Raw genomic sequence first — 25,723 nt, forward strand, 5'->3', positions numbered from 1 at the left:
AAAATACCCAGTGGGCCGTATCAGAAAACACATTCACTAAGTTAACCTGCTCCCTTTTACAACCTGCTCCCTTTTACAAACTGCTCCCTTTTACAAGCTGCTCCCTTTTACAACCTGCTCCCCTTTACAAGCTGCTCCCTTTTTACAAGCTGCTCCCTTTTTACAAGCTGCTCCCTTTTACAACCTGCTCCCTTTTACAACCTGCTCCCTTTTACAAGCTGCTCCCTTTTACAACCTGCTCCCTTTTACAAGCTGCTCCCTTTTACAACCTGCTCCCTTTTACAACCTGCTCCCTTTTACAAACTGCTCCCTTTTACAAGCTGCTCCCTTTTACAACCTGCTCCCCTTTACAAGCTGCTCCCTTTTTACAAGCTGCTCCCTTTTTACAAGCTGCTCCCTTTTACAACCTGCTCCCTTTTACAACCTGCTCCCTTTTACAAGCTGCTCCCTTTTACAACCTGCTCCCTTTTACAAGCTGCTCCCTTTTACAACCTGCTCCCTTTTACAACCTGCTCCCTTTTACAACCTGCTCCCTTTTACAAACTGCTCCCTTTTTACAAGCTGCTCCCTTTTACAACCTGCTCCCTTTTTACAAGCTTCTCCCTTTTACAAGCTGCTCCCTTTTACAAGCTGCTCCCTTTTTACAAGCTGCTCCCTTTTTACAAGCTTCTCCCTTTTACAAGCTGCTCCCTTTTACAAGCTTCTCCCTTTTTACAAACTGCTCCCTTTTACAAGCTGCTCCCTTTTACAAGCTTCTCCCTTTTTACAAGCTGCTCCCTTTTACAAGCTGCTCCCTTTTACAAGCTGCTCCCTTTTACAAGCTTCTCCCTTTTTACAAACTGCTCCCTTTTACAAGCTGCTCCCTTTTTACAAGCTGCTCCCTTTTACAAGCTGCTCCCTTTTACAAGCTTCTCCCTTTTTACAAGCTGCTCCCTTTTACAAGCTGCTCCCTTTTACAAGCTGCTCCCTTTTACAAGCTTCTCCCTTTTTACAAACTGCTCCCTTTTACAAGCTGCTCCCTTTTTACAAGCTGCTCCCTTTTACAAGCTGCTCCCTTTTACAAGCTGCTCCCTTTTACAAACTGCTCCCTTTTACAACCTGCTCCCTTTTACAAGCTGCTCCCTTTTACAAGCTGCTCCCTTTTACAAGCTAATCCCTTTTACAAGCTGCTCAATTATCTTATTATTCTTACATTTTATTTAAAAAACTTGGATTATGGGATGTTGTGTTAATTATAAGATGCCATTTTCAAAATCTATCTTCTTAAACATATGAAGTTATTGAAGAAAATGTAGTTCAGGTGAGCAGGTTTAACTAATTGATCGTGCTTGGTAACATCATTTCCTATTCCAGGTCCTCACAGACATACAACCTATAGAACGGGCCTCCCCATTCAAGTCAATAGGATCAGAGGCTCCAAAACCCTTTCTATAGATTGTATTCTATGATTACAATCTCTATCATCATCATCATGTAAACACCACTGTTAGGGTTTGGCACTGCTGATGTCATAGCTCTACCCACCAATCAGCTGCTCTGTCAGCTAGGAAGTCATCAGCAGACATTTCAGTAAACGTTTTTTGAACGTTTTTTTGAAGGTGGAATGATGACATTGATTGGAACAATATGTCGTCATTATCAACTACAACAATATAGGAATAGAAAAGATATACGGGAGGGGGGGGGTATCTAACACATTTTGGATGAGTAACAGGATGTGACTGATGATCCAGAGTATTATAGCCAAACAGGGTTATGGTTTGGTGTACTGAGAGCTGGGGCTCTGTAGTGGGGGATGGTGGTTCTACATGTGATTATCTAGAGCCAAGGTTGCCACTTCCTTAAGAGGTTTGTTTGCTTCAGTTTCCCCATCTCTCAGTTAGTTACTACACCCCTCGGTGAATCTGTGGCTGTGGAGACACAAAATGTCTTGAGGAAGAGAACACAGCATACGCTGTGAACACTGAGTTATACTGTATGGGGTTGGCTGGGGTAAGTATTTATAAGGATGAGGCCAAACTTGTCCAGAGGGCAGAGTAGGGACTGTAGTCTAGTATAGACCAGTGCTTCTCAAACCCGTTTAAACATTAAGAAAAATGGTCCATTAGTCACATCCATGCAAGATGAAAGACCAACATTTCTGCCGTCAGAAAATTATAAATCGGGTCATCCGACGAGGGTCTGGAAAATGGAACAGCCTTCATCGGTGTGTCCTCGACCCGCTCAAACTACGAGTCCCGACGTACTGATCCTAGTCCACGTTCATAGGATTTCAGGAAAATTTGTCTGGGACAGCAAAAAAACGTGCCGAATTTTTTTGTTGCATTACCCACCTTATTACAACCATTCATGTTTACAGCACCTATAGCTCTTATCTAGGGTGTTACGTGCGTGCAGCTTGCTGATGTTGAGCCTTCCTTAGCTCTGGACCAGAGCTAACAACATCTGGTTAGTAGAAATTGATACTGTCACATATCGGGATATAATTTTTTGACAATATTGCAATATAATTTTTGTTGGCTGCACCAACATTTATCCTTCATAGTTTGTTCTCCATCTCCTTTTTTAAATAGGGAACAAATTCATTTTCAGCACTTTTTTTCCTCCCCATGACTGATCAAAACTTGTTTTCATATCGTATCGGCACCTAAGTATTGTGACCAATATCGTATCGTGAGGTCCCTGGCAATTCCCCGCCCTACTGGTTAGGACCAAGTTAATGACTTACCAGGTCTTCCATTGACTTCTCTCTGCAGTGTTTGAAAGATGACAGTTTAAAGCATTGATAGTCTTCCTTACAGAGAGACAGAGTTGCTGTGGCACATCATCAGTAGTGACTTTATAAAACACTGTTGTAGCAAATGTAATGGCACCTGGTGGGAGGGGTGGAGAGCAGGGAGGGGGGAGAGGGGGTTGGGAGAGGGTAGAAAAGGCTAATGACGGTCTGGGGCGAGGGGACAGGGTGCCCATGTGGTGTAGATCATTGACCGGAGTCCCTAGCTGGCGTTGGTTGGTGGAGTGTCTACTTGATGTTCTTGAGCAAGGAGGTGCGAGCGTTCACCACGGCCTTGAAAGCATCCTCGCTGCCCGGGGCAACGCACTTATCCGGATGGAGCAGCACAGCCAGCTTCCTGTATGCCTTGTTAACCTCCTCCCTGGAAACACAAACAGGAACCAAGGTTAGACCAGGAGGAAGGCGCTGTTGAAGCCGCCGTGTGTGTGTGTGGAAGAAGTTGATTGTCAGGTGGATGGAGTAATGAGATTCTCCACTGTCTTCTAATCCCCTCGCTAAATCCAAGCCCCCAATCCCCTCCACACACACACACACCAAGCTGCCTCATATCAGGGAAGATAGAAATTACTGAGAGAAGTCTGTTTTTTGAGAGAGCGAGAGAGAGAGTAGGGAGAGAAAGAGAGAGAGATAGAGTGCGAGAGACAGAGAGAAAGAGAGAGAACGAGCGAGAGGGAGAGAGAGGCAGAGAGAGAAAGAGAAAGAGAGAGGGGTAAAGAGGTAAAGAGAGAGTTCGTCCCATATAGGGTTAAAATAAGGGCTAGGGTTAAGATAAGGGCTAGGGTTAAAATAAGGGTTAGAATAAGGGTTAGGGCTAGGTTTTAAAATAAGGGCTAGGGTTAAGATAAGGGTTAGAATAAGGGTTAGAATAAGGGTTAGGGCTAGGGTTAAAATAAGGGCTAGGGTTAAAATAAGGGTTAGAATAAGGGTTAGAACAAGGGTTAGGGTTAGAATAAGGGTTAGAATAAGGGTTAGGGCTAGGTTTTAAAATAAGGGCTAGGGTTAAGATAAGGGTTAGAATAAGGGTTAGAATAAGGGTTAGGGCTAGGGTTAAAATAAGGGCTAGGGTTAAAATAAGGGCTAGGGTTAAGATAAGGGTTAGGGTTAGAATAAGGGTTAGAATAAGGGTTAGGGCTAGGTTTTAAAATAAGGGCTAGGGTTAAGATAAGGGTTAGAATAAGGGTTAGAATAAGGGTTAGGGCTAGGGTTAAAATAAGGGCTAGGGTTAAAATAAGGGCTAGGGTTAAGATAAGGGCTAGAATAAGGGTTAGAATAAGGGTTAGGGCTAGGGTTAAAATAAGGGCTAGGGTTAAGATAAGGGCTAGAATAAGGGTTAGAATAAGGGTTAGGGCTAGGTTTTAAAATAAGGGCTAGGGTTAAGATAAGGGCTAGGGTTAAGATAAGGGTTAGAATAAGGGTTAGAATAAGGGTTAGGGCTAGGGTTAAAATAAGGGCTAGGGTTAAGATAAGGGCTAGAATAAGGGTTAGAATAAGGGTTAGAATAAGGGTTAGGGATAGAATAAGGGTTAGAATAAGGGTTAGGGTTAGAATAAGGGTAGAATAAGGGTTAGGGTTAGAATAAGGGTTAGAATAAGGGTTAAAATAAGGGCTAGGGATAGAATAAGGGTTAGAATAAGGGTTAGAATAAGGATTAGAATAAGGGTTAGAATAAGGGTAGAATAAGGGTTAGGGTTAGAATAAGGGTTAGAATAAGGGTTAGGGTTAGAATAAGGGTTAAAATAAGGGCTAGGGATAGAATAAGGGTTAGAATAAGGGTTAGAATAAGGGTTAGAATAAGGGTTAGGGCTAGAATAAGGGTTAAAATAAGGGCTAGGGATAGAATAAGGGTTAGAATAAGGGTTAGAATAAGGGTTAGGGTTATAATAAGGGTTAGAATAAGGGTTAGGGATAGAATAAGGGTTAGAATAAGGGTTAGGGTAAGGGTTAGGGCTAGAATAAGGGTTAAAATAAGGGCTAGGGATAGGGTTAGGGTTAGGGTAAGGGTTAAGTTTAGGGTTAAGGTTAGAACTAGGGTTAGTAGATAGGTTAAATATTGCTGATAGTCAGTCCATCTGTAGATGTTCTACAGACTATCCAAATAAAGTGTTCTCTCTCTCCTTTTGCCAACATGAACCTGTCATGTCAATAAACACATTTCATTTAATTGAGTGCAGATCAGATTGTGGAGGATGAATTGACAGAGTAGAGGATAGGATAGCGTGACTGAGTGGGCTGTCGGAGTGGGACTGCATGGTAACGTGGCAACAGGGTCTAATTGCAGTAATAGACAGGAAGGGGTTAAGAAGAGATGATCTTTCCTCCTCCTGATCTTCTTAAGCCCCTGTTGTCATAACAACCTCTAGCCCCTAGACACTTATCTAAGAGCGATTGGACAGGTCATTGTGTCATTCTGAGCGATTGGACAGGTCATTGTGTCATTCTGAGCGATTGGACAGGTCATTGTGTCATTCTGAGCGATTGGACAGGTCATTGTGTCATTCTGAGCGATTGGACAGGTCATTTTGTCATTCTGAGCGATTGGACAGGTCATTGTGTCATTCTGAGCGATTGGACAGGTTGTGGTGTCAATCTGAGCGATTGGACAGGTCATTGTGTCATTGGAGCTATTCCAAGTGTCTAGGGCACAGGGGTCAACCTCAGTGCAAGTGTCTTGGGCAAAGGGGTCAAATTCATTCCAAGTGTCCAGGGAACAGGGGTCAAACTCATTCCATGGAGGGCTGAGTGTCTGCATCAGTCCTCCCGATCACTGATCAATTAAGGTGATTGGTTAGTTAGGAACTCTCCTCACCTGGTTGTCTAGGTCTCAATTGGTTAGTTAGGAACTCTCCTCACCTGGTTGTCTAGGTCTCAATTGGTTAGTTAGGAACTCTCCTCACCTGGTTGTCTAGGTCTCAATTGGTTAGTTAGGAACTCCCCTCACCTGGTTGTCTAGGTCTCAATTGGTTAGTTAGGAACTCCCCTCACCTGGTTGTCTAGGTCTCAATTGGTTAGTTAGGAACTCCCCTCACCTGGTTGTCTAGGTCTCAATTGGTTAGTTAGGAACTCTCCTCACCTGGTTGTCTAGGTCTCAATTGGTTAGTTAGGAACTCCCCTCACCTGGTTGTCTAGGTCTCAATGGGTTAGTTAGGAATTCTCCTCACCTGGTTGTCTAGGTCTCAATTGGTTAGTTAGGAACTCCCCTCACCTGGTTGTCTAGGTCTCAATTGGTTAGTTAGGAACTCTCCTCACCTGGTTGTCTAGGTCTCAATTGGTTAGTTAGGAACTCCCCTCACCTGGTTGTCTAGGTCTCAATTGGTTAGTTAGGAACTCCCCTCACCTGGTTGTCTAGGTCTCAATTGGTTAGTTAGGAACTCCCCTCACCTGGTTGTCTAGGTCTCAATGGGTTAGTTAGGAATTCTCCTCACCTGGTTGTCTAGGTCTCAATTGGTTAGTTAGGAACTCCCCTCACCTGGTTGTCTAGGTCTCAATTGGTTAGTTAGGAACTCCCCTCATCTGGTTGTCTAGGTCTCAATGGGTTAGTTAGGAATTCTCCTCATCTGGTTGTCTAGGTCTCAATTGGTTAGTTAGGAACTCCCCTCACCTGGTTGTCTAGGTCTCAATTGGTCAGTTAGGAACTCCCCTCATCTGCTTGTCTAGGTCTTAATTGGCCACAAATTTAAAGGAAATAACCAAAACCAGCAGAGACTCGGCCCTCCATGGAATGACTTAAGACACCCCTGGTAAGGGGGTCAGGGGTTTCTGGACTGGGCCTGAGGCTCCATGTTGGACTCCTGACCCCTGCTCTTACCGTGTGGCTCCAGGTTTTACCCCCAGCATATCCCAGGAGTCCTTGCTGTTGCGTATGCGTCGGATGGTGTCGGCCTGCTCCTTGGTGAAGCCGACAGTGACCTCCGCCACCGGACGCTTCCCGCCGTTCTCACACATGTCCGTTATGGAGGAGAAAAACGCCTGGAGAACACACACACACAAAGATCACTACAATCTATCATCTAGCTACAGGTGAAGTAGGAAGTTTACATACACTTAGGTTGGAGTCATTAAAACTCGTTTTTCAACCACTCCACAAACGTCTTGTTAACAAACTATAGTTTTGGCAAGTCAGTTAGGACATCTACTTTGTGCATGACAAGTAATTTACCAACAATTGTTTACAGACAGATTGTTTCACTTATAATTCACTGTATCACAATTCCAGTGGGTCAGAAGTTTACATACACTAAGTTGACTGTGCCTTTAAACAGCTTGGAAAATTCCAGAAAATGATGTCATGGCTTTAGAAGCTTCTGATAGGCTAATTGACATCATTTGAGTCAATTTGAGGTGTACCTGTGGATGTATTTCAAGGCCTACCTTCAGAATCAGTGCCTCTTTGCTTGACAAAAAAATTGTAGACCTCCACAAGTTTGGTTCATCCTTAGGAACAATTTCCAAACGCCTGAAGGTACCACGTTCATCTGTACAAACAATAGTACGCAAGTATAAACACCATGGGACCACGCAGTCGTCATACCGCTCAAGAAGGAGACGCATTCTGTCTCCTAGAGACGAACATACTTTGGTACGAAAAATGCAAAACAATCCCAGAACAACAGCAAAGGACCTTGTGAAGATGCTATAGGAAACAGGTACAAAAGTATCGATATCCACAGTAAAATGAGTCCTATACCGACATAACCTGAAAGGCTGCTCAGCAAGGAAGAAGCCACTGCTCCAAAACCGCCATAAAAAAGACAGACTACGGTTTGCAACTGCACATGGGGACAAAGATCGTACTTTTTGGACAAATGTCCTCTTGTCTACTGAAACAAAAATAGAACTGTTTGGCCATAATGACCATCGTTATATTTGGAGGAAAAAGGGGGAGTCTTGCAAGTTGAAGAACACCATCCCAACCGTGAAGCATGGCGGTGGCAGCATCATGTTGTGGGGGTACTTTGCTGCAAGAGGGACTGGTGCACTTCACAAAATTCATGGCATCATGAGGCAGAAAAATTATGTAGATATATTGAAGCAACATCTCAAGACATCAGTCAGTAAGTTAAAGCTTGGTGGCAAATGGGTCTTCCAAATGGACAATGACCCCAAACATACTTCCAAAGTTGTGGCAAAATGGCTTAAGGACAACAAAGTCAAGGTATTAGAGTGGCCATCACAAAGCCCTGACCTCAATCCCATAGAAAATTTGTGGGCAGAACTGAAAAAGCATGTGCGAGCAAGGAGGCCTACAAACCTGACTCAGTTACACCAGCTCTGTCAGGAGGAATGGGCCAAAATTCACCCAATTTATTGTGGGAAGCTTGTGGAAGGCTTCCCAAAACGTTTGACCCAAGTTAAACAATTTAAAGGCAATGCTACCAAATACTATTTGAGTGTATGTAAACTTCTGACCCACTGGGAATGTGATGAAAGAAATAAAAGCTGAAATAAATCTCTCTACTATTATTCTGACATTTCGCATTCTTAAAATAAAGTGCTGATCCTAACTGACCGAAGACAGGGAATTTTTACGAGGATTAAATGTCAGGAATTGTGAAAAACTGAGTTTAAATGTATTTGGCTAAGGTGTATGTAAACATCTGACTTGAACTGCATCTATCATCTACCTACAGTATCTATCTATAAAGGAGACTAGACATCTACCACCCCACTAACACTATCAGATTAGAGTCATAACGGAGACTAGACATCTACCACTATCAGATTAGAGCCATAAAGGAGACTAGGCGTCTACCACCAATCAGATTAGAGCCATAAAGGAGACTAGACATCTACCACTATCAGATTAGAGACATAAAGGAGACTAGACATCTACCACCCCACTACCACTATCAGATTAGAGCCATAAAGGAGACATCTACCACTATCAGATTAGAGCCATAAAGGAGACTAGACATCTACCACCCCACTACCACTATCAGATTAGAGCCATAAAGCAGACTGGACATCTACCACCCCACTACCACTATCAGATTAGAGCCATAAAGGAGACTAGACATCTACCACTATCAGATTAGAGCCATAAAGGAGACATCTACCACCCCACTACCACTATCAGATTAGAGACATAAAGGAGACTAGACATCTACCACTATCAGATTAGAGACATAAAGGAGACTAGACATCTACCACTATCAGATTAGAGACATAAAGGAGACATCTACCACCCCACTACCACTATCAGATTAGAGCCATAAAGGAGACATCTACCACCCCACTACCACTATCAGATTAGAGCCATAAAGGAGACATCTACCACCCCACTAACAATATCAGATTAGAGACATAAAGGAGACTATACATCTACCACTATCAGATTAGAGACATAAAGGAGACTAGACATCTACCACTATCAGATTAGAGACATAAAGGAGACTAGACATCTACCACTATCAGATTAGAGACATAAAGGAGACATCTACCACCCCACTACCACTATCAGATTAGAGCCATAAAGGAGACTAGACATCTACCACTATCAGATTAGAGACATAAAGGAGACTAGACATCCACCACTATCAGATTAGAGACATAAAAGAGATTAGACATCTACCACCCCACTACCACTATCAGATTAGAGTCATAAAGGAGACTATACATCTACCACTATCAGATTAGAGAGATAAAGGAGACTAGACATCTACCACTATCAGATTAGAGCCATAAAGAAGACTAGACATCTACCACCCCTCTACCACTGTCAGATTAGAGCCATAAAGGAGACTAGACATCTACCACCCCACTACCACTATCAGATTAGAGCCATAAAGGAGACTAGACATCTACCACTATCAGATTAGAGAGATAAAGGAGACTAGACATCTACCACTATCAGATTAGAGCCATAATGGAGACTAGACATCTACCACCCCACTACCACTATCAGATTAGAGCCATAAAGGAGACTAGACATCTACCACCCCTCTACCACTATCAGATTAGGAGGCAATGTAGCCTGTTTTTTGCCCCCTCACTTTGGTTCTGAAATCACCCACTAATTCACTTATAATTTTTGCAGATGAAGTGTTTGAGCTAATAATGTATCGATATTTAGCGTTTACAAATTAGCTATGACATAGCCAATCAATATATAGCACTGACATAGCCAATCAATATATAGCACTGACATAGCCAATCAATATATAGCACTGACATAGCCAATCAATATATAGCACTGACATAGCCAATCAATATATAGCACTGACATAGCCAATCAATATATAGCACTGACATAGCCAATCAATATATAGCACTGACATAGCCAATCAATATATAGCACAACGTTGGATTTCAAAATCGAATGGTTTGACATGCAGTGCGCCTCGCAAAAAGTGATTGGTGTCCCTCGTTATGAAATTATTAACTTGACGGTGTATATCTAAAAAATGACCATGTATGATTGTTTAAAGCAGAACTACCAAAACTATTGCTGATGGTGAATCTGAACGATCAAAATAAAATATATTGTAAACCCCATTCAGCAGCTAATTTGTATTCCCGGTAAAAACACACATTTTCAACAGCGCATAGATAACAATAACCTAGAAAATGACATAGGTTGTCACTCAACTAATGAAGCCATTTTAGCATTTGAATGCTGAAGGTGCCACAGATGTTCAAGATCAGGAACAGGCTGCCTGGCGCACAAAGCTGGTCACAGTGCTGTTTGACTAGGCTACTGATATTCCCTGGGGTTGTTCAGTATTCACAATGACTTGTAGATCAATGACTGTCAACACAGTTACATGCAGTTAGACCCTGATGGGGCGAGGGATGACGGAGAGAGGGCTGATGGAGAGAGGGCTGATGGAGAGAGGGCTGACGGAGTGAGGGATGACGGAGAGAGGGCTGACGGAGAGAGGGCTGATGGAGAGAGGGCTGACGGAGAGAGGGATGACGGAGAGAGGGCTGACGGAGAGAGGGCTGACGGAGAGAGGGCTGACGGAGTGAGGGCTGACGGAGTGAGGGCTGACGGAGAGAGGGATGACGGAGAGAGGGCTGACGGAGTGAGGGCTGACGGAGAGAGGGCTGACGGAGTGAGGGCTGACGGAGAGAGGGCTGACGGAGCGAGGGCTGACAGAGCGAGGGAAGACAGAGAGAGGGAAGACAGAGAGAGGGAAGACAGAGAGAGGGCTGACCGATGCATGCTACATTTAGATGGGTTATGGGTCCGCAGACCGATGCACTTGTATCTTAAACATTTGAATGATGCGTATCGATGCGTATCGGTGATTCGTTATCCATCCATCTCTCTATGAGGTAACCAGCTGTGTGTGTATACATACCTGGAACATCTCACTGATGCCCTCTCCGCTCTGTGCTGATGTCTCAAAGTAGTGGAACCCTCTAGACTCTGCCCATAGCCTGCCCACTCCCTCGTCTACTACACGACGCTTAGTCAGATCCACCTGGCGGGCACACACACACACGGTATTAAGTCCAATGAACCTTATTATTGATTAGCATTGTTGGGTTTTGAGTTTGCAAGAAAGGCATTTCACTGTACTCCTGCATGTGACATTAAAACTTGAAAACACACACACACACACACACACACACACACACACCTTGTTGGCACACACAACGAAGACGATGCTCTCCATGTTAACCATGGAACCCATCTCCTGTTTCATCTCCCCCAGCCAGCTGTCCAACGCATCGAAACTCTCCCTCAGACCTACATCATACACCAACACCACCCCCTGGCTGTCCTTATAGAACTCATTACGAACCTGCAGAGAGAGAGAAAGAGACAGAGAGACAGAGAGATAGAGAGACAGAGACAGAGATATAGAGAGATAGAGAGACAGAGAGAGACAGAGATATATAGAGAGAGAGACAGAGATAGAGAGAGACAGCGAGATAGAGAGACAGAGCGATAGAGAGACAGAGAGAGACAGAGAGAGACAGAGAGAGACAGAGAGATCGAGACAGAGAGAGACAGAGAGAGAAAGAGGCAGAGGCAGAGAGAGACAGAGAGACACAGAGAGAGAGAGACAGAGAGAGACAGACAGAGAGAGACAGAGAAAAAGAGACAGAGAGACAGAGAGATAGAGAGAGACAGAGAGAGAGATAGAGAGAGACAGAGATAGAGAGAGATAGAGAGAGACAGAGAGATATAGAGAGACAGAGAGACAGAGAGAGAAAGAGAGAGAGATAGAGAGAGACAGAGAGACAGAGAGACAGAGAGAGAGAGACAGAGAGAGAGATAGAGAGACAGAGAGACAGAGAGATAGATAGAGAGAGACAGAGAGACAGAGAGAGAGAGAGATAGAGAGATAGAGAGAGAGAGATAGAGAGAGAGAGATAGAGAGAGAGAGAATAACAACATGTGTGACCTGTTGCCTGTTAAAAGGGTAACCAGTGGAGTATAAACAACCTATATTTATTTATTTCCCATTTTGCAACAGACTAAACATTTTGCAGCAGAATCTGCGTAATGAGGGTTAAGCGCAGAATCAGTTGCAAAACGTTAGGTCTGTGGCAAAACATTTTGCAACAGAAACCGACAGAGGTTCTCCAAACGGGATTATCTACATTTTAGTCATTTAACAGATGCTCTTATCCAGAGCGACTTACAGCAACAATTAGGGTTTAGTGCCTTGCTCAAGGGCACGTCGACAGATTTTTCTTCTAGTCGGCTTGGGGATTCGAACCAGTGACCTTTCGTTTACTAGGCTACCTGCCGCTCTCTTTTCTATTGGACAGATGCAGGTAGGATCCTTCCCCGTTTCATTCTGTTTGCTACCGTTTGGTTCTTAAACAATAACCGGTTTCCATAATGAATACACCCATGCTGTTCCTGTGAAGCAATTTATTATTACACCAGTAAGAGGTGCTGTTGTTACACAAATCATCATTGAGTCAAACGCAGTAGTGAAGTGCATCTCATGTTTCCATTCAGTATAGAAACAGCAGAAAATCCACAGTCAACACACAGACAGCGTGTCTGGACATGAAAGTGTAGATGTTTTTCTGGTCAGACGTGTAAAAGTATTTTCCAGTATGCTAGAAGGATAACAGGACCATGATTCACGTTTTAAATATGTCTTTGAATTCAACTTTATGTGCCACTACTTTGGCCAAGTCTCTCTTGAAAAATAGATTTGTAATCTAACCTGATAAAATAAAGGTCAGATAAATCTAATTTATTTTTTATTTAACTAGGCAAGTCAGTTAAGAACAAATTCTTATTCACAATGATGGCCTACCCGGGGCAAACTCTAACCCGGATGAAGCTGGGACAATTGTGCGCCGCCCTATGGGACTCCCAATCACTGCCGGTTGTGATACAGCCTGGAATCGAACCAGGGTCTATAGTGACGCCGAGATGCAGTGCCTTAGACCGCTGCGCTACTCGGGAGCCCATAAGGTGGTAAGGTGCTCACTGACCTCAGAAGATCAATAAGGCATTAAGGTACTCACTGACCTCATAGAAGATCAATAGGGTACTCACTGACCTCATAGAAAATTAATAAGGCAGTAAGGTACTCACTGACCTCAGAAGATCAATAAGGCATTAAGGTACTCACTGACCTCAGAAAATCAATAAGGCATTAAGGTACTCACTGACCTCATAGAAGATCAATAAGGCATTAAGGTACTCACTGACCTCAGAAGATCAATAAGGCATTAAGGTACTCACTGACCTCAGAAGATCAATAAGGCATTAAGGTACTCACTGACCTCAGAAGATCAATAAGGCATTAAGGTACTCACTGACCTCATAGAAGATCAATAAGGCATTAAGGTACTCACTGACCTCAGAAGATCAATAATGCAGTAAGGTACTCACTGACCTCAGAAAATCAATAAGGCATTAAGGTACTCACTGACCTCATAGAAGATCAATAAGGCATTAAGGTACTCACTGACCTCATAGAAGATCAATAAGGCATTAAGGTACTCACTGACCTCAGAAGATCAATAATGCAGTAAGGTACTCACTGACCTCAGAAAATCAATAAGGCATTAAGGTACTCACTGACCTCATAGAAGATCAATAGGGCATTAAGGTACTCACTGACCTCAGAAGATCAATAAGGCATTAAGGTACTCACTGACCTCATAGAAGATCAATAAGGCATTAAGGTACTCACTGACCTCAGAAGATCAATAAGGCATTAAGGTACTCACTGACCTCATAGAAGATCCATAAGGCAGTAAGGTACTCACTGACCTCATAGAAAATTAATAAGGCAGTAAGGTACTCACTGACCTCATAGAAAATTAATAAAGCAGTAAGGTACTCACTGACCTCATAGAAGAAGGGGTGTCCTGCCATGTCAAAGATGTTCACTTTGATCTCTCTGTCACGCACCTGGACTCTGATGGAGAGAAAGAAAACACCCAATCAGTCACACAGACTTCAGTAGTCTCTACAACAGTGGTTCTCAACAAGGGGTACTAGTAGGCTTACTGGTAAAATGCACACATCAGGGGTACTAGTAGGCTTACTGGTAAAATGCACACATCAGGGGTACTTCATGCAGAGGGGATTTCGTTAATTATCATTTACACAATTATTATTGCATTCCTCGTGTTGATCAAAGCTCAGAACGTTTATATTCTTGTTCTGAGTTCTAAACACGCCTGCCTCTTTGCGAACAAGTGGAATCATAAACAGTTGCTTGTTCGTTAAGTTCGCCTGCCTCCTCCTGATTGCCCCCCCCCCCTCAGATTAGCACATTCACCACTCTCTCAAATGGCTAACTACGTCCTGTCAGGTCACAGGCCGATGGCCAGACTACTCCAGCTCAGAGTCGGTAGGGAACTAAAGATGCTGCTGACAGTGGATTTAAACAGATATGATTTTTTGGTTTTGTTTAATCGTCCACGACTCCTGCCATGTCTGCAGGTATTCCCCCAAACAAAGAAAACCAGACTCTTGGAGAATAAGTGCACAGCTGGTAAATAGTCACTTGTAGATAGATATATATGTCAGTCAGTTAGGTGGCTAGCTGCCGGCAGAGACTTCTATTGCAGTAGTGAATGGTAAAGGGCTTTGGCTAGAAAGATGAAGCAAAAAGCTTACATTAAATGGACGTCAGCAGTTCTCATCCTAACTTTCCAGAGGCTACTGAGACAGACAGTGGTGTTGTGCTCTGTGGTGAGGCTGAGGCAGGCTGCAAAACGCATGCAGGAGGAATTTATTTAATTTAATTTAACCTTTAAATTTAACTAGGCAAGTCAGTTAAGAACAAATTCTTATTTTACAATGACGGCCGCCTACCCCACCGGCCAAATCCTCCCCTAACCGGGACGACGCTGGGCCAATTGTGCGCCGCCCTATCACACTCCGGATCACGGCCCGGTTGTGACACGGCCCGGGAACGAACCAGGGTCTGTAGTGATGCCTCTAGAAATGCAATGCAGTGCCTTAGACCGCCGCGCCACTTGTTTTTTTTTTTTTACCACTAAATCACCGACGCAGAGCTGTAAATGTACATGGTAGTAACAGTAACCAAAGGAGATGGAGATCCTAGAGGAAAAAAAGATGACTGCTATGCTGTGTGATCAATCCACACAGATCTACAGTCCATTGGTCTCTTTCACTTAAAACGATCTGACAGTAACGGAACTGAGCTGCGCATCTGGTCTACAAATGATAGAAATACACTTGAGTGTACAAAACATTAAGAAACATTAAGAAACCCAGCAGCGTTGCAGTTCTTGACACAAACCGGTTCCTGGCACCTACTACCAAACCCCGTTAAAAGGCACTTAAATCTGTTGTCTTGCACATTCACCCTCTGAATGACACACAGACACAATCCATGTCTCAATTGTCTCAACGCTTAAAAATCCTTCTTTAACCCGTCTCCTCCCCTTAATCTAAGTGGATTTAACAGGTGACATCAATAAGGGATCACAGCTTTCACCTGGATTCACCTAATCAGTCTATGTCATGGACAGAGCAGGTGTTCATAATGTTTTGTAAACTCAGTATATGCCTCTTACTGCTAACAACTTGTGTCATCATTGGGGACAACTTACTTGGTGACCCCATAGTCAATCCCTATGGTGGCCAGATACTTGGGCACAAACCTCTTCTCACAGTATCGCTTGATGATGCAGCTCTGTAATCAAGAAAAAGTAGTAGAGGTGTATAAAGTAACAAATATAGTACATATATAGAGCACATTACACATGGAAACTGTATTTCATTCAATGCAGCAATTGCCGTGTAAGCATGGATGATCAGTGGTCGTGATGGTATTGATGCATTCTGCGATAGGCTACCCTAGCTGGCTGGCATGCTTTAGAGGGGGACATCATCTCATTGTTGAATATTGACTTAAATGATTTTACATGCATCTGTTCAGCGGAGTTTTTTTGCTCCATTTTAAAATGTGTAGAATGTGATACAAATTCATCTCATTCCATCGTCTTCCACTGCCGGCCACTGGGCTTCCTTTCATCAACATATTTAATGGTGAGTGGAAATGTTTCAGATGTATACAACTGGTAAAACATCTGGCTCATTGTTCTATCTGTGTAGTAACAAAATGTAGTAACAAAGTAGCAAAGATCCTGATAACCAGGGGTTGGGTCTGGTTCAGGGAACAGAACCGAAAACGAAAGTGATCTATACTGTTCAGGAACAGAACCGTTGTTTTAAAAGCATGGGAACCGGGTTAATAACGTTATTTTATGCCCCCACATTTTTCCCAATCCCACAAAAAAAAAAACGCAGAAAAAAAAGCACCTATGCAAAGCCCCCTCCCTCTGTCAATCAGAAACTTCTTCCAGTTGTCTGTCTGTCTGTCTGTCTGTCTGCCTGCCTGCCAGCCTGTCTGCCTGTCTGCCAGCTGTCTGTCTGTCTGCCAGCCTGTCTGTCTGCCAGCCTGTCTGTCTGCCAGCTGTCTGTCTGTCTGCCAGCTGTCTGTCTGTCTGCCAGCTGTCTGTCTGTCTGTCTGTCTGTCTGTCTGCCAGCTGTCTGTCTGTCTGCCAGCTGTCTGCCTGCCAGCCTGTCTGTCTGCCAGCTGTCTGTCTGTCTGTCTGTCTGCCAGCCTGTCTGCCTGCCAGCCTGTCTGTCTGCCAGCTGAACATCTTGGCCAGTGTGTGTAGGCTACCTGTCTCACCGTTCTTATTATACCTTAGTGGTCTCCTGTCGTATGTTTCACAGCTTCTATGGCCTTGAGAAGGTATCTACTGGAGCCACAACCTATAGATCAACACTGTGAGGTGTGGCTTAAAGTGACCACACCCCTGAGTAGGGTATTGTCTTTACTCCCAAGTTAAATTGCCTCCTCTACTCATAACCCGCCAACTAGGGATGCACGATATATCGGTGAACATATCGGAATCGGACGATATCAGCTAAAATGACAATATCGGTATCGGCCCGATGTCTAGTTTAACGGCGATGTGCAAAACCGATGTCAAAGCTGACGTGCATACCTCTATAAAGTAGGTAGATGAGGTCCATACCTCTATAACGTAGGTAGATGAGGTCCATACCTCTATAACGTAGGTAGATGAGGTCCATACCTCTATAACGTAGGTAGACGAGGTCCATACCTCTATAACGTAGGTAGACGAGGTCCATACCTCTATAACGTAGGTAGATGAGGTCCATACCTCTATAACGTAGGTAGATGAGGTCCATACCTCTATAACGTAGGTAGATGAGGTCCATACCTCTATAACGTAGGTAGATGAGGTCCATACCTCTATAACGTAGGTAGATGAGGTCCATACCTCTATAACGTAGGTAGAGGTACATACCTCTATAACGTAGGTAGATGAGGTACATACCTCTATAACGCAGGTAGATGAGGTCCATACCTCTATAACGTAGGTAGAGGTACATACCTCTATAACGTAGGTAGATGAGGTCCATACCTATATAACGTAGGTAGATGAGGTCCATACCTCTTTAACATAGGTAGAGGTACATACCTCTATAAAGTAGGTAGATGAGGTCCATACCTATAGAACGTAGGTAGATGAGGTCCATACCTCTATAACGTAGGTAGATGAGGTCCATACCTCTATAACGTAGGTAGATGAGGTCCATACCTCTATAACGTAGGTAGATGAGGTCCATACCTCTATAACGTAGGTAGAGGTACATACCTCTATAACGTAGGTAGACGAGGTCCATACCTCTATAACGTAGGTAGATGAGGTCCATACCTCTATAACGTAGGTAGATGAGGTCCATACCTCTATAACGTAGGTAGATGAGGTCCATACCTCTATAACGTAGGTAGATGAGGTCCATACCTCTATAACGTAGGTAGATGAGGTCCATACCTCTATAACGTAGGTAGAGGTACATACCTCTATAACGTAGGTAGATGAGGTACATACCTCTATAACGCAGGTAGATGAGGTCCATACCTCTATAACGTAGGTAGAGGTACATACCTCTATAACGTAGGTAGATGAGGTCCATACCTATATAACGTAGGTAGATGAGGTCCATACCTCTTTAACATAGGTAGAGGTACATACCTCTATAAAGTAGGTAGATGAGGTCCATACCTATAGAACGTAGGTAGATGAGGTCCATACCTCTATAACGTAGGTAGATGAGGTCCATACCTCTATAACGTAGGTAGATGAGGTCCATACCTCTATAACGTAGGTAGATGAGGTCCATACCTCTATAACGTAGGTAGAGGTACATACCTCTATAACGTAGGTAGATGAGGTCCATACCTATATAACGTAGGTAGATGAGGTCCATACCTCTTTAACATAGGTAGAGGTACATACCTCTATAAAGTAGGTAGATGAGGTCCATACCTATAGAACGTAGGTAGATGAGGTCCATACCTCTATAACGTAGGTAGATGAGGTCCATACCTCTATAACGTAGGTAGATGAGGTCCATACCTCTATAACGTAGGTAGAGGTACATACCTCTATAACGTAGGTAGATGAGGTCCATACCTCTATAACATAGGTAGAGGTACATACCTCTATAACGCAGGTAGATGAGGTCCATACCTCTATAACGTAGGTAGATTAGGTCCATACCTCTATAACGTAGGTAGATTAGGTCCATACCTCTATAACGTAGGTAGATGAGGTCCATACCTCTATAACGTAGGTAGATGAGGTCCATACCTCTATAACGTAGGTAGATGAGGTACATACCTCTATAACGTAGGTAGATGAGGTCCATACCTCTATAACGTAGGTAGATGAGGTCCATACCTATATAACGTAGGTACATGACGTAATGACGACGCGTAAAATTTTGCGCTTCACGTGCAACACAGCATTCCTAACCTTGCCCACAATGTCTGCTGTGTGGATCGAGAAGTCAACAAGTCGAGCAGTCATTTGAAAGAGTAAGAACATTTTCAGCGAGACAACTCAGAAAGACGAAATCCATTAACGCCAAGATAATGGAATTCATTTCCCTTGACAATCAACCGTTCTCTGTCGTGGGTGATGTTGGCTTTCGCCGACTGGTCAAGTACCGGTACACACTACCAATGCGCTATTTTTCAGATGTTGCCCTACCGGAGTTACACAGTAATAGCATCACTACTATTAGCTTCACGACATACATACATACAAAATATACAGTAGCACTGTCAAAGCTGTACAAAAAAGTCTGCAAACAAGCAAACACCAGCCACAAACAACGTGTTTACAATACCGCGTTGGTAATAAAAAATTATTTGTTCGACCGTAACTTCTGGGGTAGCTACTTTTAGCTTGGTACCTAGCTAGCACCAATACAACCAGCCTGAAAACAACGACCAGTAGAAACTGCAGTCATTTTCATTATTCTTAACAATGATTTAGGAATCCTTGTGAGTAAGTATTAACTAGGTAGCCACTTGTTGTTCGCCTATTGAAATTGAACTTCAGTTCATGAAAATAAATAGCTAGCCCAAGCTAAAGTTATAAGCAGCCAGCTAGTTTCATATGGCTAGTGATGCTCGACCGGACCAGGTTATGTGTTGTGAAGCTAGCCACAATAAGGATCAGGCACAACAGTGGAATTTGTGGTTTGCCTTCAAAATAAAAGTACCTCTTTGAAAGTGATGCAGAAAGTTACAATTGGTGGAATCATGCCATATTTAGACTAGATAATGTTAAACAAGGTTGGAATGTGAAGCAATAAAATCAGTCTACTCGGTGACACCCACAGAACACAACTGTGAAGAGTTTACGCAAATATTAGCATTGTAGCTCTTATTGTGGGACTGTGACTGTGTGAAATCACCTCCCCAGTCAGCCTATTGTGTGTATTGACATTCCTATCGCACAGCTTTACCTAAGGATTGGGGATCAATGAAACGGGGTATCAGTCTACTCAATAACCAAGATATTTTTTTTCCCAACGTCCTCCTCAGAGTTATCAGACTCCAGAACATCCACACAGTATTGTTTTCCCTCTGGAATAGTGTTCAATACACAGGTTGACAATAAATGTGGCTCAATTCACAGTTGTGTCCCACAATAACAGCTATAACGCTAATGTTCTCTGGGTGTCACTGAGTAGACTGATACCTCATGTCATTGATCCACAATCCATAGGTAAGGCTGTACAGTGAAATAAGTAAGTCCCCAATGCAATTCTAAAGTACAATACATCCAGTGTGATTTCAACAGCTTTTTGTCAAATTAACAAATTATTGTCTTTTGTTGATTTTATATAAAAACATTTCAAACTCGTTTAGCACAATCTATTCAATTATGGCATAATTCTACTATCTGTATTCATTTGCATCACTGTCAACGGCACACTTTTATTTTGAAGGCTAACCGCAAAGTCCACTATTGTGGCTAATCTTTATTGTGGCTAGCTTCACATAGATGTGTCCGACCAGCATTAATCAAATAAGAACTGTCTTATAAATTAGGGTTATTTTAGATAATGACACCTAGCTATATAGTTAGCTAGCTAACTATAGCTAATGAAACAGATGATGTTGTTTTGCTATGTTTTTGGGGAAGAACATTGTTTGTATCCATGAGCTAGCTAGCTTGTTTTATGACCAGCACTGTAGGTGCGAGAGGCAACTTTACCAGCATCATAGCAGACGTATCGATGAATCGTTGTGAAATACGATTGATATTGTAATCAATGTGTAATAACTACATTAAAAAAATATATAAACACGTTAAATTATTATGTGACGTGCGGTCATATTCAGGTCCTGATTGGTCACCAAGCTTATTTGACACGTCAAATAGTGTTATCTTTTTGGACACGCAAACACCCACACGGCGTTCCATAGACATCCTGGTTGAGAAGGAAACGACTGAACAAATGAACAACGAAACAGCACAGCAAGTAAGTGAAAGAAGTAGGTTTGATTATGTTTCACTGGTAATGGAGACATACGTAAATGTCAACAAAATAACTTTTTGGTCAGTGTGGTGTGTGTAACCATTATTTAACTAGACAAGTCAGTTAAGAACAAATTCTTATTTACAATGACGGCCTACCCCGACCAAACCCAATTGTGCGCCGCCCTATGGGACTCCCAATCACGGCCGGATATAACACAGCCTGGATTCGAACCAGGGACTGTAGTGACGCCTCTTGCACTGAGATGCAGTGCCTTAGACCGCTGCGACCGTGTGTGTGTGTGTGTATGTGTTAACTATTTAACTGTAGTAGAAAGCTTTTAAAGGCCGCTAAAAGAAAAACATTGGATATCGGTATCAGACAAAAATGTCATATTTTTGTGTTGCATCACTACCAACAACGGCTGATTTATTTGTTTTTGATCATTCAATAAATATTTGGGATATGCTTGGTTGGTCATTTTTAACATACTTCCATGTTGTTTTAATCAACAAACTACATAATACCTAAAAACACTTTGATTTTAAGTGTAAAAATGTACATCTGTTCATGCTAACATTCCATGCGACAGTCTGCCACGATTATCAGCTAAAGAGCCGATTCCAATGGGCTTTCTTCAGCTAGCTAAGGTTAGCTAACTAACCCTGCTTTTATAGCTAAAATGATGAAAAGCTGTTGCGTACCGTTTTGTTTGAACAACAGTAGGAGGGGAAAGACTACCAACTTAAGTTTCATCAAGGACCAGGTAAGACGAACCGCATGGTTGCAGGCTATACGCCACGATGATTGACATTTTAGTTATTTTGCAGATGCTCTTAATCCAGAGAGATTTACAGTAGTAAATGCTGTATTTCAAATGGCACCTTATGGGCCCGTGGGAATCGAACCCATAACACTGGCGTTGCAAGTGCCTTGCTCTACCAACAGAGCCACACAGGACCATGTGGGCTCCCGAGTGGCGTAGCGGTCTAAGGCACTGCATTTTAGTGCTGGGGGCGTCATTACAGACACCCTGGTTCGATTCCAGGCTGTATCACAACCGGCAGTGATTGGTAGTCCCATAGGGCGGCGCACAATTGGCCCAGCGTCTTCCAGGATTGGCCGGTGTAGGCTGTCATTGTAAATAATAATTTGTTCTTAACTGACTTGCCTAATTAAATAACAGTTAAATAAATACATAAAAAATGATGGAAAGTCGCTAGCTAACACAGGCTATGTGTATTGCCTGTGTAAACCTGAAGATATTACCATAGGCTACTTTGGGCCATTTGATAGGTTTGTCTGCACAGCTGGTTTCCGGTGAGGTAAGTATAATGCGACAGTGTATTTTATTGGAATGACATTACATTGGAGTAATGATTTTATTGAAATGACATTACATTGGAGTAATGATTTTATTGAAATGACATTACATTGGAGTAATGATTTTATTGAAATGACATTACATTGGAGTAATGATTTTATTGAAATGACATTACATTGGAGTAATGATTTTATTGAAATGACATTACATTGGAGAAATGATTTTATTGAAATGACATTACATTGGAGTAATGATTTTATTGAAACGACATTACATTGGAGTAATGATTTTATTGAAATGACATTACATTGGAGTAATGATTTTATTGAAATGACATTACATTGGAGTAATGATTTTATTGAAACGACATTACATTGGAGTAATGATTTTATTGAAACGACATTACATTGGAGTAATGATTTTGTTGAAACGACATTACGTTGGAGTAATGATTTTATTGAAACGACATTACATTGGAGTAATGATTTTATTGAAATGACATTACATTGGAGTAATGATTTTATTGAAATGACATTACATTGGAGTAATGATTTTATTGAAATGACATTACATTGGAGTAATGATTTTATTGAAATGACATTACATTGGAGTAATGATTTTATTGAAATGACATTACATTGGAGTAATGATTTTATTGAAATGACATTACATTGGAGTAATGATTTTATTGAAATGACATTACATTGGAGTAATGAGAGTACCTTCCCTACTCCGGCGTGGTAAAGTTAATCCACGCCTTGCCGTGTGTATCTATTGGAAATCATTTTTATTTTATGAAAAACTGACGTGGGAGCTCCACTTCACACACACACTGGTCGCCGTTCATCGTAAATTGTAGAGTTGAGTTTAGTCGTCTTGCTAGTTACCTGTCTTCTTACATGTATCTGTACAGTTGCTGACACGTTAACGTTGTTAGGAAAGAAAATAAATCATTTAATTTAGCTAGGTGACTCACCTTGCCCACCTCGGCATTGCCAAGGCTGATCACTTTCACACGGAGTGATTTCTTGTTCTCACGTCTCTTCTGCACATTTGAGTCCATGCTAATGAGATTCACCAATAATGTGTTATTTACGTCTTCGATGAAGGCTGTCAAAACACCTGGAATTACAATGCTAGCAAGCTAACTAGCTTAGCACGCCCCTTAACGTTAGCTGGCTAGCAGACATTTACTCCCGTCGTTTACGACAGTATACACCCCTGCATCGTTATTTCATCTGAAATATTATCTGAAATATTATCTAGACTCGTTCTGGACAAGTGTAATATGCATCGGATGGGATATGTATCTTGCTGTGCTAACCAGCTCTGCTGTTTTACACAGCGACAAGCAGATGCATTATGAAGTCAGCGTTGGCAAAACCCATAGACATCCACGTTGATGTCATAACCCTCTATATTCCTGCATTGGGTGGAAAATTGGAGCCATATTGGTCAGGGACAAAATCCAATTCAATCTAATTGGAATAAATGGCAGTAAAGGAATTATCCTGATTTTACTTATGCAGGGAAATAAAAGTAAGGTATCAGGAATTGTGAATATTTTATTTTACCTTTATTTAACCAGGCAAGTCAGTTAAGAACAAATTCTTATTTTCAATGATGGTCTAGGAACAGTGGGTTAACTGCCTGTTCAGGGGCAGAACGACAGATTTGTACCGACAGATTTGTAGCTTGGGGATTTGAACTTGCAACCTTTCAGTTATTAGTCCAACGCTCTAACCACTAGGCTACCCTGCCGCCCCGTAATATATAATTATTGTCTACCGAAAATACAGTCATATAATTATAAATACAGTTTATAGTGTATTTATATTTAAATGTCTACATTAGTGTTTTCTTGGAAAGCTTTGGATGTTATTACATGATACACTATTAGTACTTTTTGCATTTACAACATGTGTATTGTGTATGGCTGGATTGATTGCTTTGTTTCAATGGAATGTTGGCATATTGATAGTTAATTTGGGTGAAAAGTGGCTGGCTAGCTAACAAACATACATTGCCGATAAATTCTTAAGATATTGTGTAAAATAATGCATTTTATCACAGCACTGGCAAACCATAGTTGACCAACTCTCTGACCAAAATTGCGGACTTTTATACCAGAAGGGTTACTCTAGTATTCTAATTCCTAATTATATGACCCAAATTATATCTGTTATATTTAGGTATACATTTAACAATCAAACCAGCTGTATGTAACAATAAAAAGTATATTATTTACAGCTAGTTATCTTCATATAGATTTTTGTTAAACTTTTTTAAATCTCAGATGTTTAAAACTGGAAGCAGTTTCTATGGCAACAGCGAGAAACGACTGCAGATGATAGATTTTTTATTTTTTTTAATCCATTAATGGCATACCCCTGTACAAGCAGGCACACAAGAGTGCCCTAACTTTACATAGCAGTATGGTACTGAATCAGTTTTTCTGTGTCATGATTCTGGCATTGGACAAATCGTCTTTATAGCGTAGGCAGTTTCAGTAGGTTACACTTAATACATCTGAATTCATTTTTGATATGGATTATGGGAAGATAGGGATCATGTGATGGGCTTTAGCAGGAAAACGTAGGCCTAACCTCCATAAACCATGTTGTTCACTAACTTGTGATGGATGTGGCTCTACAAAGTATTGACTTTGGGGGGGTGAATAGTTATGCACGCTCAAGTTTTCATCTTTTTTTTTGGACTTATTTCTTGTTTGTTTCACAATAAAAATATTTTCTATCTTCAAAGTGTTAGGCATGTTGTGTAAATCAAATGTTACAAACCCCCCAAAAAATAAATCTTAATTCCAGGTTGTAAGGCAACAAAATAGGAAAAATGCCAAGGGGGTGAATACTTTCGCAATCCACTGTAACCATGTATTCATCTTGTTCCACTTTGATATCATAAGAGTGACAGATTCACTTTGCTGAGCGTGTCTCAAGTCTTAGGTAAACAGTGGTCTTGTGCTTTCATGATCTGCCGACGGTGTTTTCAATCACAACTGAAATCTAAAGTGATATATGTGTTCAAGGTACATGCATCAAGTATCAGTACTTTTATCCTACTGTTTTAGATTTGATATTCGGAATAATCAAAACCATTAATATTTCCATTGACTTGAATTTGGCATGGGACCATAATGCACATTTATGCAGAGGACACTGTGTCGGTCTAATGCTTATGCAGAGGTAGGCCTATCCTCATACTGCTAATAGCATTGACCATCAGTCCATAGCACAATATAGCAGAACATTAATTTAGGCTCAAACTAAACTTCAGGTTGTGTTGTGTGTTGCTTCTTAAATTAATT

The 25,723-nt window shown here is 41.9% G+C and overlaps 1 protein-coding gene across 1 annotated transcript; it reads right to left on the reverse strand.

Annotated features, from left to right (window-relative positions):
• Positions 1-341: 341 nt before the first annotated feature.
• Positions 342-23,932, reverse strand: LOC115161911 (dnaJ homolog subfamily C member 27). Its single transcript, XM_029712736.1, has 7 exons — positions 23,375-23,932; positions 15,806-15,888; positions 14,067-14,136; positions 11,377-11,541; positions 11,095-11,217; positions 6,600-6,760; positions 342-3,155 (listed from the first exon to the last, which is right to left on the reverse strand). Exons 1-7 carry the CDS (start codon positions 23,459-23,461, stop codon positions 3,023-3,025), a joined length of 822 nt encoding a protein of 273 aa, XP_029568596.1. The 5' UTR covers positions 23,462-23,932; the 3' UTR covers positions 342-3,022.
• Between the last annotated feature and the right edge of the window lie 1,791 nt (positions 23,933-25,723).

This window comes from Salmo trutta, chromosome 25 (genome assembly GCF_901001165.1).
Source record: "Salmo trutta chromosome 25, fSalTru1.1, whole genome shotgun sequence".
Lineage (NCBI taxonomy): Eukaryota > Metazoa > Chordata > Actinopteri > Salmoniformes > Salmonidae > Salmo > Salmo trutta.